Raw genomic sequence first — 15,131 nt, forward strand, 5'->3', positions numbered from 1 at the left:
ATATTTCTTGTGGCTAAATGATAGCAACTATAATAAAATTAGGTTTCATGTATTGTGTAACATCTAGATGAAAAGAAGAAAAGTAACTCTTAACTTTAATGTTGCTGATCTATGTCCTGAATCTTTTGAGCAGGAGAGTAACCTAACTTCTATGCCAATCAATCAATCAATCAGTCCTCTTGCCGTGTTCACTCCATTTCTTGTCCTTTGAAGCCTAGTCTGGACAGACACATATCCACTAACTTCTATATCAACGGAAGGCAGAATGGTGTAGTAGAAAGAACACTGGACTGAAAGTCAGGAAGCCTGTGTTCTACTTCCAGCTCTGTCAACTACTCTTGCCCAAGTGGCCCTGGGCAAGTCACTTAACCATTCTGGGTCTCGGTTTCCTCATCTGTAAAATGAGGGGATTAGATTAGAGAATCCCTTAAGATGTTCCCACAATTGAGAGTCTAGGTTAACCAAAAAATGCTATATATCAAGCAGATCATTAATTCTTCCTTCTCTTACAGAAACAATTCCCTTTGTGGACAGATATGCAATTTTCACTTGCACTGAAAGCTGTATTTGAGAGCAGTGCTTCTCAAACTTCAATGTGTATACAGAATCATCCAGGACCCTGATAAATGTAGATAATAAATCCATAGATGCTGCATTTCTAACAACCTGATGATGATGATGATGGTCAATGAACCAAATTTTGAATAACAAGCTCTAGAATAGGTTCTTGAGGCATAGAAATTGCAATTCCATTAAGCATCTAGACGTTGGTTCTCTGTAGCGAATCTACTTTGATAATTAAACACTGCTTCTATTGTCAAGAAAACTTATAAGACTTTTGAATTATTCTGCATAAAATTATTCTATAATTATAGTTTTAGAAATTATTCTGAGAGTAAAAGCCAGCTGTCAGTCATGAATAATTCTAAAATATATAATTTATCATTATAGAACTATTCAAAAGGCAAATTTTTTGAAGTAAAATATCCTCCCTTCCTTACTCTCCTAAGTATATTTCTGGTTTTTTTACAGTTCAAGAGTACACAGATAAACTAGAAGTGCCTTGGAGAAAGTCTAGATTAAGTCTGGATGAATCAGTTCATGATTCCCTGAAGTGGTCAAAACCCCAAACTTGAATCCTTGACAGCTGAGATTTTCTGCTCATGCTTTTGTACCACTCATTACATTTTACCAATCCATACATTTTAAACCCTTTTGATTAGTTGGGCATGCTAAAGGATGGTTATCCAGAATAGAAAAAGAATAAAAGAGATACCCTTTCTTTCTTAATCCTCACTTGAGGATAGGTTTATTGATTTGAGAGAGAGAGAGAGAGAGAGAGAGAGAGAGAGAGAGAGAGAGAAAGAGAGAGAGAGAGAGACAGATATTGGTTGCCTCCTGTGGGGACTGCACCCACAACCTAGGTATATGCCCTGACTGGGAATCAAGCCCACAACCTTTTTGGTGTACCAGACAACACAGCAACCAACTGAGCCACACAGGTGGGCCCCTTTCATTTTTTATATGACATTAATTAGACATCTGTCTCATTACATATTTTTTTGAAAAGAAAAGTTAAGCCTTTCAGTCAGTCATATTTATTAGGAGAAAGGAAAAAGATGAAGCCACTGGTCAGGTTTTATTAAGGGAAGAAATGCTTCATGTGCTTCTCTTCCCATTGACCCCTTTATATCTCCTTCCCACTTTTAATACAGGTATTCATAAACTTCATAATCAAAAGAAACTCTAAACTCATCTTTAAATTTTAAGGATATCCCTATTTTTGATCGCATTAAGAGCATTTAATAAGACTTACTTGATGTAATAAAGTAATTTTGTCTATATTAGAACTAAATCTTAAAAAACTTTACTTGCAAATGTTACAGCAAATTCATTTATAAAAAGGAGAAACAGTGGGAAAGTAGAAGTTGGAACAAATTAATATTCCCTATTTTTTATGGCACCTCGAAATGCAAGATTATTATTAACAAAAAATCCTTCGAAGTAATAAAAGCTACCTGGGTTTGGAGGGATGAAAAGTTCAAATAAATATGGCTACTTTAGAAAAACACTGTAGCACACATACAACTTTACAAAATACCTGAGAGCCAATAGCTGGAAACGTAACTCCTTGTTCTTTAAGGTTCTTAATCATTGCTGATATTAGACTGAGCTGTGGATCATTCTTAAATTCATCTGTCCATTCAACCATAAGGGCCTTTAATTTTTCACACACTTTAGGATGACCCTGAAAATAGAGAAAATAATTAATAAGATTTTATCTGGAAATGGTTGATAGAGAAATATATCTGGAAATAATCAATTGATAGAGAATTATCAGTAAGCCAAATCTGTTTGAATTGTAAGTAATTTTGAATGGTTTTGCTATTTAATTTTTGTATGGTTAATGTTTTCATTAAAGTTTTTCATACCAAAAAAATTACTAAAAAGTACACTAATTTCTGGGCAATTATTTAATATAGATATCTTAAATATAAGAATTCTGAATGTTGTTATTCTCTTTTTAAATCATAAATTACCCCTAGCAAAAAGAAACCAAAAAAAAAAAAAAAAAGAAAACAAATTACCCCTAGCTATAGATAATACATAAGAAACTATAGTTGGTTATTAAAAACTAGAGGTTTAGGCCCAATCACAGTAGGATCGGGCCTAAACGGGCAGTCGGACATCCCTCTCACAATCCAGGACTGCTGGCTCCCAACTGCTCGCCTGCCTTCCTGATTGCCCCTAACCGCTTCTGCCTGCCAGTCTGATCACCCCCTAACCACTCCCCTGCCAGCCTGATTGATGCCTAACTATTCCCCTGCCAGCCTGTTTGCCTCTAACTGCCCTCCCCTGCAGGCCTGGTCACCCCTAACTGCCCTCCCTGCAGGCTTGGTCACCTCTAACTGCCCTCCCCTGCAGGCTTGATCGCCCCCAACTGCCCTCCCTTGCAGGCCTGGTCCCTCCCAACTGCCTGCCCCTGCTGGCCATCTTGTGGCGGCCATCTTGTGTCCACATGGGGGCAGCCATCTTTGACCTCATGGGGGCAGCCAGCTTGTGTGTTGGAGTGATGGTCAATTTGCATATTACTCTTTTATTAAATAGGACTAGAGGCCCAATGCATGAAATTCATGCAAGGGTAGGCCTTTGCAGCCACAGCTGCCTCGAGGCCCTGCCCCCCACCCGCACCCACCTTGCCTGGCGCTGCCCGCGTCTGCCACCACACACCCCCTAGGCCTCCCTCTTTGGGGCAATCGAGGAGCCCCCTGATTGATCGCCCTGCCAGCCGGTGGCCTGGGCCTCCCTCTTTGGGGTGATTGATCTCGCCCCACAGGAGGCCCCACCCACCCGCCACAGCCTGCCAGTCAGTGGCCTGGGCCTCCCTCTTTGGGGCAATTGTGGAGCCCCCGATTGACCACCCTGACTGCAGGTGGCCTGGGTCTCCCCCTGTGGGAGGATCATGGGGCGATGGCCGGGCCCCCGACCAATCACATCGCACCCGCCTTGGCTGGCCTGGCACCAGTGGGTGTCACAGCGTGGTCATCTGGATGGTTGTTGCGCTGTTCAGCCGTTCGGTCGATTTGCATATTATGCTTTTATTATTATAGATAAACTAATTTTGCCCAGCCAGCAATGGTTGAACATTGACTATGAACCAGGAGGTCCTGGTTCGATTCCCAGTCAGGGCACATGCCTGGGTTGAGGGCTCCATCCCCAGTGTGGGGCATGCAGGAAGCAGCCGATCAAAGATTCTCTCTCATCTTGATGTTTCTATCTCTCTCTCCCTCTCACTTCCTCTCTGAAATCAATAAAAATACATTTAAAAAAAATAAACTCATTGTATTTTCACACTATGAAAAATCAAGATATCTTCATAAATATCTCATATCAAATTCAAACAGATTAAATACGGTAATACTTACTTTAGAGGTCAGAAAGACAGAACTTGTCAGAGTATTTTAAAACTAACAAACTTTGTACAGCAGGAAGATAGTTTGTTTTGTTTTTTGTAGATCAATATTATAAAAATAATTTAGAAACAATTAAATGGTGCACTTCCTTTATTCCTAATTTCTGACTTTTAATGTGCATTTTATATGTTTTTTCCAAGCTGCTTAAATATTTAAGGTCTGATTTGAGGTCCACTACATGTCATTATCCCTGGAAACTTTATTTCTTCGAAATAATACTTCACCTAAAGCAGCAGTTCTCAACCTGTGGGCCGCAACCCCTCTGAGGGTCGAACGACCCTTTCACAGGCGTCGCCTAAGACATCCTGCCTATCAGATATTTACATTACGATTCATAACAGTAGCAAAATTACAGTTATGAAGTAGCAACGAAAATAATTTTATGGGGTCACCACAACATGAGGAACTGTATTAAAGGGTCGCGGCATTAGGAAGGTTGAGAACCACTGACCTAAAGTATAAAACCAATACATTCATTCAAAAACATTTGGGGCTCTCCCAGGAGCATGCCTGCCCTTTCCCCTTTCCCCTCTTCCCCTCAGGTGCCTTACCTTTACCTTCCTCACTTCTAAGCTCCAAGGGCCCTTCCTTTGTCTCTATAACTTGTTTCTTTGTTTTGTTATTTATTTACTAGTACCTCTGCGCATGAATACGTGCGCCAGTAGCTCGCCAGTAGCTCGCTGCCACCCTCCAGCAGCTCTCCACCCACTGCTCTGCCCTCCTGTAGCTCCCCCCACCCCCTCCCCCCCTCATAGCTTGCTGCCCTGCCCCCTCCTGTAGCACTGCACCACCCACTTGTAGCCAGTAGCTCACTGCCACCCTCCTGTAGCTCCCTCTGCCCCCCCCACCCCCCTCCTCATAGATTGCTGCCCTGCCCCCTCCTGTAGCTCTCCACCGCCCACTTGTAGCTCGCTGCCCCACCCTCCTGCTGATCCGTGATCCAGTCGTTACATGGTCCGTCATTACGCTTCACAGCGTAATGACCATTTGCATATTACATCCTATTACATAGGATTTTATTTTTTCTATCCCCATTTATCCCCTCTATGCCCTATGCCCTCTTCCACCTCCACCCTGCACCCATCACCACAGTGTTGTCCATGTCTATGACTTCCCTCTTTTTTTTCCCCGTTTTTGCTCAATCCCTCCATCCTCCACCAACCCCCCCTTCCTCATCCCACTGAAGCTCTCTGCTTGCTCTCCCTCTTGAGTGTGTCTCTATTTTGCTTGGAAGTTCAGTTTGTTTCCTAAGCCCATTTCTTCTACAAATTACTTCTTCTATCTCTGTGATTTTCAAATAAATGTTCTCTTATTAAAAAATAAATAAAACACTTGAAAAATGAAGAGAAGTCCTTTCTCTTATATGTTGCTGTTTGTTTTTCAAAATATTTGTTCATTCTACTAAGTACAAGTTTGGGTACATCTTCAATTGAATTATAGAAAACATTATAGTCTCTTTATAAACAGTGATACATTTTGATGGATATTCAGGACATTATAAGAATGGTTCCTGCCCTGGCCGGAAGGTTCAGTTAGAGTGTGGTCCCATACATCAAAAGTTTGCAGGTTTGATTCCTGGTCAGGACACATACCTAGGTTGCAGGTTTGATCCCCAGTCAGGGCTCATATGCACCAGACAATTGATTGATGTTTTTCTCTCACATTGAAGTTTCTTTCTCTTTCTCTCCCCACCCCCAACTCCTCTCTCTCTAAAAATCAATAAAAATATATCCTCGCCAAAATATATCCTCACATATTCTTAGTAACTTACATTTTTTAAAGTCCTTAAATATCAGGACTTGAATTCTTTATTCTATACTCATTAAGTAAATATATAGTATTAAAATCCTATGATGGTCAAGTAGTGGCCTTATTCATATAAAGATGAAACTCAACAGTGCTATATTTTGGGAATACTTCTGAACAATTCTACATTGAGGAAATAATTCTGTGGCTACAAAATTATTCTGAGGTTTAAAACAACTGTGCCAAAAACTGACTGGTATTATTTAATCAGAGAAATACACATATTTACTTATCAGATGAAAGGAATGATAAAGAAAAGAGGTTCAATATACTCTAATTTGGCTGGAATAAAACAACTCTCTAAATTATAAATGTGTAGTCTCTTCAGCAAAACATAATATCTACTTAAATATTGGATAGAAAATAGCCTAGAAAGAGTTTTTTGTTTTGTGGTGGTGTTTTTTTAAAAAAGGACAGACTAGTCCTTTGTGATTTAAAACAGCGGTCACCAACCGGTGGTCCGCAGACCACTGGTGGTCCTGAGGTCCGAAAGGTTGGCGACCACTGGTTTAAGGAAACCTTTGGAGCAGTGGTTGCCAACCGGTGGTCCGTGAGGTCTGAAAGTTTGGCAACTGCTGATTTAAAATGTGAGGAACTGAACAATAAAATACATAAAGAAAAATCACTGTCTTAATTCATTTCTGGGAATAATGTTCCTTACCTTGTTTAATACGTTGCTTACTTCACTAGCAAAATCTCTGGAACATACTTCTAAGTGAAAAATTTTGCCACAGTTTGATACACATGCTCCTAGAAGCTAAAAACATAAATTCCAAAGTTAAAAGCGCTCAATTTCAGCAGGTAATTTTGTGATAGAACCTAAAATCAAATCACTCACAGTCAGAGCTTGCATAGCAACATGAGGATCTTTATGGTTCACCCTCCTCATAATAGACCGAAGACAATCTTTAGGTCTAAAAAATGAGAAATGTAACACTCAATTAGTAGTACATCAGTCCCCCACCCCCCAACTATAATAGGCAATAGGGAGAATATGGTAAAGAAGTTTAATTTTTATTAATGGCACAACTGAAAAATTGTAGACTGACAAGTTCCTTTAAATTTTTCAAACAAGATTAACAGTCTCTCTTCCTTAGCAATCACAGATGAGGCATTTTAGGCTAATTCTGAGTGAAAAAAGTTTTAAAAATAAAATGATAGAATAACTGGAACCAGACTTATACTCCTGCTATAAACAATTACAAAACTAGAAAAACATATGTAAAATATACATTGAAGTACCTGTTCAGTATGCAAGATCACAGGCAGTGCATAATGATGATCTCTAAGAAGGAAGACAAATTAAATAAGCCTTTGTCTCAATTTCTACCTAGAGATATTTTCCAGATAGCAATACAGGCTTCCTGCATTAAGACAGTTTCTGGATCTCAGTAAAGAGAAGGTGATCCCAAGAAGAGAACATTATCTCTCTGAGTTGAGAGGACAGAAATCAGAATTCAAAAGGCTGAGGGAGCTAAAATTTGCAAGACAGAGTAGAAGGAACTACTAGTATATGAAGAAACAGTTCTATATACCAACATAAGGGTCCATTTCAATCTGCTGTGGGAAAAGCCAGGCAAACAAAGGTTAAAAACTCCACAAGGCTGGGCAAAAATTGTGATCTATGTGTTGAAGAGCCAAACACAAAAGGATAAATGTTGTATGACTCCACTTATATAAAGTACCTAAAACAAGCAAATACAGAGACAGAAAATAGAACAGGAGTCACCAGTGGCTAAGAGGAGGGGGCAATGAAGAGTTCTTATTAATGTAGACAGAGTTTCTGTTTGGGATGATAAAAAAAGTTTGGAAATGAATAGTGGTGATAGCTGCACAGCACAGTAAATGTACTGAATTCCACTGAATTGTACACCTAAAAATAGTTAAAATAGTAAATTTCATGTTACTTGTATTTTGCCAAATAAAATGGGGGGAAATAGAGAATTAAATACTGATACATACTACAACATGGATAAACCTTGAAAACATTATACTATATGAAGAAGTTGGTCACAAAAAAACACATATTTTATGATTCAACCACACAGTGTATGATTCCATTTACAAAATGTCTAGAATAGGTAAGACCATACTGATAGGAAGTAAATTAGTGGTTTATAGGGCTGAGGAGAGATGGGAATGAAAGAAAGTGCTAAGGAATACAGGTTTTATTTTGGGGGAAATAAATATTCTGAAATTAGATTGTAGTGACAGTTGCACAAACATTTGAATATACTAAAAACTAACGAATTGATAGATTTTACGGTCTGTGAAATAAGTAAATACTAGAGGCCTGGTGCATGAAATTTGTGCGGGGGGGGGGGGGTGTCCCTCAGCTCAGCCTGCACCCTCTCCAATCTGGGACCCCTCGAGGGATGTCCGACTGCTCATTTAGGCCCAATCCCACCCGATCGCCCCTAACTGCCCTCCCCTGCAGGCCTGGTCACCCCTAACTGCCCTCCCCTGCCAGCCATCTTGTGGTGGCCATCTTGTGTCCACATGGGGGCGGCCATCTTTAAGTGATAGTCAATTTGCATATTACCTCTTTATTATATAGGATAAATACACAAACAAAAGACAAAACATTATCAAGTGATTTGAATTCTAACGAGCCCTGGAAATTTGACCAGTAAGAATAATTATCCTAGAAAAATTCTTTAAGAATGGAAAAAACAATTACTAAGCACTGTGATAAAAAGGGGAAAAAAACCCTTCTTAACAGAGAAAAATAAGGATAAAAAATAGAAACATCTGTTTCTAAGGATGTTTCATTGTCTGTTGAGAAGTTTTACTTGAAGAGCATGGGATAAGAGGAAAAATATAAATAAAAGAGGTAATGTTTATTAACTACTCATTATGTGTCAAGCATTCAACTCTTAACAATCCTAAAGCTTGTTTTCTATTGATTTTGTATGATATTAAAAGCATCTGATAGCAGCATTATTAGACTAAAGACATTATATACTACTAGTATAAGATTATTATTTAGATTTTGCCTTTTTTCACAGTTTGGCTTATTTTAGGAGCCAGAATCTGTGGCCCCATGCTGATTTTTGCAGTTATAAAAACCATCATGACATAAAAACACAAAACTATCATTTCAAAGCACTGGCAAAGACCATATATAAAAAAATTATCTGAATACTAAAATTAAAACCATTAAAATTAATGATCCAACTATAATTTAGCTCAGTGAATGAACATTTTAGAAAGTAATCCTTTATACTTGATTTACCACCAATCCTTTTTAAGTTTCGTTATTTTTTTAATCCTCACCCAAAAATATGTTTATTGACTTTAGAGAAAGAAGAAGGGGAAGGGGAGAGGGAGAAGGAAGGGGGGAAGAGGGGGAGAGGGGGAGGGGGAGTGGGAGGGGGAGTGGGAGGGAGAGAGAGGGAGAGGGAAAGAGGGAGAAATATTGATCAGCTGCGTCCCAAACTCACCCCAACTGGGGATCGAACCTACAACCAATGTATGTGCCCTGACCTGGATTCAGACTCACAACCTTTTGGTGTACGGGATCCAATGCTCTAACCAACTGAGAAACCTGGCTAGGGCTACCACCAAATTTTTAAATAAAATTTCTGGTGTATTAGCTGTAAACCACTATTTTTAAAAGTAAGAAGTCTAAACTTGTGATGACTTTTGTAAAGGGGAGTTGGAGAAAGGGACTCTGAAATGGAACTTTTACTTTGTATTTCATTCATTTCTATATTGTTTGGATATTTTCCCACAGCCAATTTTTAAAACCAAGGCAAAGATATCACTGGCACCAAAATAATGTTGGCTACTACACCATAAAAAGGAAAGAGCTGCAAAGCCAATCAGAATGCTTACAAATGCTGATGAACACTTCATTTATGCCAACAAGGCAGTATCTTTTAAAATATAAGCTTAAAAAATCACTACAGAATTGTGTATAAAACTGGTAGTATTCAACAACAGAAGGGACCCACAAAAATTTAATATTAACTCTCTCATTCTTCTCTATGAATATTTTTTCAATTCAGTTCTTCAGTATTTCCACAAGAAGATAAAAAAAAAAACACACTAGTGTGACGGAAGTAATATTTTGATTAAGTCCTACAATTTAATGAAAAATACAATTAAAATACTATTTTTAAAAAGGTTTAAGAGTTACAAGAGAATTTAAAGTAGGTATACTATGACTATTATCTTCTGAATGACAAAAGAAAGTTGACTACAAACACAGTGTCCGTATAATTTATCATCTATGCAAGTACCCGTCTGAGAATGAAAGGGGATGCCAAGTAAACACAGTACAGGAACAGCAGACATAAACTGGAATTTTCCAAAGTACACTGGATATATGGGCACCCCAGCTCAAAACTATGTTCATCCACAAAATCATCTTTTTTTTTTTTCTATCCTCACCTGAGGATATTTTTTCCCATTGCTATTCAGAGAGAGTGGAAGGGGGTGAGGGAAGGAGAGAAGGAGAGATAGAGAGAAACATTGATGGGAGAGAGCCACATAGACTGGTTGCCTCCTGCACGTACCCCAACTGGGGGTGGGGAGCAAACTGCAACCCAGGTAACATGCAGTTGACCGGGACTGGAATCCACAACCCTTCGGTGCGCCGGCCGATACTCTAATCACTCAGCCACAGTGTCGAGGGCCACAAAATCATCTTTTTATGCATAAACCTGGGTCATATAGTTAGTTCACAGGAGAGTGAGAAAAAAAGGACAATACTTTCATGTAGTTGTGGCTTCTAATATTTTTTTCTAAAATTGTATATGAGACAGAAAATAAACTTCAAGAATCAAGGGGCAATATCTAATTGTCATCTTGATTCTGGGTAGAACACAGTGAGCTGTTTGACCAATCTTATATAATAAAAGGCTAATATGCAAATAGACTGAACAGCGGAACAACCGAACCGGTTGCTATGACATGCGCTGACCACCAGGGGGCATGCGTGGAACACGGTGAGCATCGGCAGTAGGTGGCAGAGCATGGAACATGGTGGGTGTCGGCTGCAGTGGGATAGTGGAGTAGATGAGTGGGGGCACCAGACCAAGGCGGGGCGCTTGTCGCTGTCATTGGGGCGAGCCTCTGGTGGTTACTGAAAATTCCTTGCTCCCGCAAGCCATGGTCCTGGCAGGCGCTCACACTTACTGCTGGTGCTGGCCTCGCTCATACCTGCTGCCGGTGCTTGGTGCTGGCCCCAATCGCTCGGAGCCATCAGTGGGTGCGAGCAACAGCTGCCAGCCCCGATCACCCCTGAGGGCTTCTCCACCTCCCCCTGCTCCTGAGGGGTGATCAGGGCAGCAGCCACTGATCGCACCCACTGTTGGCACCGGCCCCAATCGCTCCGCGCAGTCAGCAGGTGCGAGCGGGGTTGGCCCCATCAGCGAGTAGGAGCGGCAGCGAGAGCGGGGCCGCTGGCAGACAGGGGACTGGGGGCCATGGCGGGAGGGGCCAGGTGGGGGCGTGGAGGATGAGTTGAGACCTGCCCTTGTGCCCACCTCAGCCTGCGGCCCACAGTTCCTTTCAAAGTGCACGAATTCATGCACTGGGCGCCTGGTTGAATATAATAGAAGTGATGTTCTGAGATGTACAGTTCATAAGAAGCCATGTAGAGTACATCTAGGTCTCTTTGAACATTTGCTCTTAGGATGTTCCCTCCAGGAACCCAGCCACATTTCTGTGAGAAACTTAAGCCACATGCAAAGGATAGCCCGAACTGAGGTCCTAGCTGATAGCCAACCATCAACGGCTAGCCATTTTGACCATCCATCCCAGTCAGGCCTTCACATGACTCCAGATTCATCCACTATCTGACTGTTGTTAACTAATTCACAAAACTGTGAAGGTAACAGATTGCTCTTTTAAGCCACTTAATCTTAGCCTTGTTTGTTATGTAGCAATAGACTAGCCACTAACAAAGAGGGCTACCAGATGTCAGCTTTCAACAGCACTAATGTGTATTATTTAGAATTCTTTCTTTTCATCTTTTTTTTTTAACATAAAATTCCCACTTCCTAGCCAGGCCACATAATAAATACTCAATTGAAATTTGAGAGAACAAAAGTAAGAACTATTTAGCAACTACTACTGCTCTTCAGTGCCTGAAGGTAATACACTTTCATTCTGCATGTTGCATAGAATAGTGCCGTCAGTATGGTTGATGCTCAATAAAAATCTGTTGAAATATCAAGCTCTACTACAAAGCCACTGTAATCAAAACAGCCTGGTACTGGCACAAGAACAGGCATATAGATCAATGGAACAGAATAGAGAACCCAGAAATCGACTTAAGCCATTATGCTCAATTAATATTTGACAAAGGAGGCAAGAATATACAATGGAGTCGAGATAGTCTCTTCAATAAATGGTGTTGGGAAAAATGGATAGGTACCTGCAAAAAAAATGAAACTAGACCACCAACTTACACCATGCACAAGAATAAACTCAAAATGGATAAAAGACTTAAATGTAAGTTGTGAAACCATAAAAATCCTAGAAGAAACCATAGGCAGCAAAATCTCAGACATCTCACGTAGTAATATGTGTGTGGCTACATCTCCTAGGGCAGTGGTCAGCAAACTCATTAGTCAACAGAGCCAAATATCAATAGTACAACGATTGAAATTTCTTTTGAGAGCCAAATTTTTTAAACTTAAACTTCTTCTAACACCACTTCTTCAAAATAAACTCGCCCAGGCCGTGGTATTTTGTGGAAGAGCCACACTCAAGGGGCCAAAGAGCCGCATGTGGCTTGCGAGCCGCAGTTTGCCGACCACGGTCCTAGGGCAAAGGAAACAAAGGAGAAATAAACAAATGCAACTACATCAAAATAAAAAGCTTTTGCACAGCAAGAGAAACCATCAACAAAATGAAAAGGGATTCCACTGAATGGGAATTATAATTAAACCCCTTATAAGGGTTTAATTTCCAAAATACATAGAATTCATACAACTTAACAAAAGAAAGACAAACAATCCAATTAAAAAATGGGCAAAGGGCCTAAATAGACACTTCTCCAAAGTGGACATACAGATGGCCAAGAGACATATGAAAAAATGTTCGAAGTCAGTGATCATCAGAGAGATGCAAATTAAAATGACAATGAGGTATCACCTCAAACCTGTCAGAATGGCTACCATTAACAGATCAACAAATGACAAGTGCTGGCGAGGATGTGGAGAAAAGGGAACCCTAGTACACTGCTAAGGGAATGCAGACTGGTGCAGCTACTGTGGAAAACAGTGTGGAGTTTCCTCAAAAAATTCAAAATAGAACTGCCATTTGACCCAGTGATCCCACTTCTAGAAATTTATCCTGAGAAACCTGAAACACCAATCAGAAAGAATGCATGCAACCCTATGTTCATAGCAGCACAATTTACAATAGCTAAGATCTGGAAAAAGCCCAAGTGACCATCAGTAGATGAGTGGATAAAAAAGCTGTGGTATATCTACATCATGGAATACTATGAAGCTGTAAAAAAGAATGATCTCTTACTCTTTTAGACAGCATGGAGGGACCTGGAGAGTATTGGGCTAAACGAAATAAGCCAGTCAGAGAAAGACAAGTATCACATGATCTCACTTTTATGTGGAAAAAATAGACCCAGAGACATAGAAGCATGGAACAAACTGATGAATCTCAAAGGGAAGGCGGGAGTTGGTGGGTGGGTGGGGAAAAGATTAACCAAAAACTTACATGCATCCTATCTAATAAAAGAGTAATATGCAAATTAACCATCACTCCACTACACCCACAAGCCACGCCCACAAGCCAATCAGGAACAAATATGCAAATAAACCCAACCAAGATGGCTACAGCCACAGAGAGCAGGAGGGAGGCTTGGGTGTCCACGGTGATGGAGGAAGCCAAGCTTTCCGCCTGCCCTTGCCTGCCTAGGCCTCCACTCAAGGCTACAAAGTTTCAATGATAGAAGATATATAAACCCAAACAGAAATGGCGGCAGCCATGGAGCTGGAAAGAGCAGGAGGCTAGGGTTGCCCCTGGTGATGGAGGAAGCCAAGCTTTCCACACACCCTGGCAGGCCCAGGCCTCGCTTAAGGCTACAAAGTTTCAATTATAGAAGATACATGAATCCCAATAGAAATGGCTGCCGCCACAGAGCAAGCAGAAGGCTTGGCTCCGCTCCAGGCTACAAAATTTCAATTGTAGAAGATATATAAACCCCAGATACCAGGGCCTCCGCTTGGGTCTCCAGGGGGCGTGGCTGGCCTGCAAACCACCACAGGCCCCTCGCCCAGGCCACCCCACGCCCCAAGGGAACTCCCACCCTGATCCAGGACACCCTTCAGGGCAAACCAGCTGGCCCCCACACATGCACCAGGCCTCTATCCCATCTAATAAAAGAGTAATATGCAGATTGAGCATCACTCCAACACACAAGATGGCTGCCCCCATGTGGTCAAAGATCCTGCCCCCATGTGGACACAAGATGGCCACCACAAGATGGCCAGCAGGAAAGGGCAGTTGGGAGGGACCAGGCCTGCAAGGGAGGGCAGTTGTGGGTGATCAGGCCAGCAGGGGAGGGCAGTTGGGAGGGACCAGGCCTGCAAGGGAGGGCAGCTGGGGGCGATCAAGCCTGCAGTGGAGGGCAGTTAGGGGTGACCAAGCCAGCAGAGGAGGGAAGTTGGGGGTGACCAGGCTTGCAGGGAAAGGCAGTTGGGAGGGACCCAGGCCTGCAGGTGAGAGCAGTTGGGGGGATCCAGGCCTGCAGGGGAAGGCAGTTGGGTGGTACCAGGCCTGCAGGGGAGGGCAGTTAGGGGTGACCCGGCCTGCAGGGGAGAGCAGTTGGGGGTGACCAGGCCTACAAGGGAGGGCAGTTAGTGGTGACCAGGCCTGCAGGGGAGGGCAGTTAGGGGCAAACAGGCTGACAGGGGAGCAGTTAGGCATCAATCAGGCTGTCAGGGGAGTGGTTAGGGGGTGATCAGGCTGGCAGGCAGAAGCGGTTTGGGGCAATCAGGAAGGCAGGCAGGCGAGCAGTTGGGAGCCAGCAGTCCTGGATTGTGAGAGGGATTGTCCGACTGCCCGTTTAGGCCCGATCTCACCGGGATCAGGCTTAAACGGGCAGTCGGACATCCCTCGAGGGGTCCCAGATTGGAGAGGGTGCAGGCTGCGCTGAGGGACACACACCCCCGTGCATGAATTTCGTGCACCGGGCCTCTAGTATATGTATAACCCATGAACACAGACAATAAGCATTGTAGTGAAGGCCTTGGAGGTGGGGGCATGGGTTCAGGTTGGAGGGGGTCAATGGGGGGAAAAAGGAGACATCTGTAATACTTTCAACAATTAAAGATAAATTTTTAAAAATCTACACTAATAAAAAGGTCATATGCT

At 41.9% G+C, this 15,131-nt stretch overlaps 1 protein-coding gene across 3 annotated transcripts in view; it reads right to left on the bottom strand.

Annotated features, from left to right (window-relative positions):
• STAM (signal transducing adaptor molecule) overlaps window positions 1-15,131 on the bottom strand; it is a 93,006-nt gene that overhangs the window by 31,395 nt on the left and 46,480 nt on the right. For 2 of the 3 annotated variants that reach the window (XM_080682252.1, XM_080682254.1), the window contains exons 3-5: window positions 6,619-6,694; window positions 6,442-6,537; window positions 2,102-2,248 (exon numbers count right to left, since the gene is read on the bottom strand). In XM_080682252.1, the coding sequence (XP_080538378.1) occupies window positions 2,102-2,248; window positions 6,442-6,537; window positions 6,619-6,694 (319 nt within the window). Of the gene's footprint in view, window positions 1-2,101; window positions 2,249-6,441; window positions 6,538-6,618; window positions 6,695-7,022; window positions 7,066-15,131 lie in introns of all 3 variants that reach the window. The other variant, XM_080682253.1, reaches the window with a different exon arrangement.

The sequence above is a fragment of the Plecotus auritus genome (genome assembly GCF_963455305.1).
Source record: "Plecotus auritus genome assembly, chromosome: 1".
In the NCBI taxonomy this organism is placed as follows: Eukaryota; Metazoa; Chordata; class Mammalia; order Chiroptera; family Vespertilionidae; genus Plecotus; species Plecotus auritus.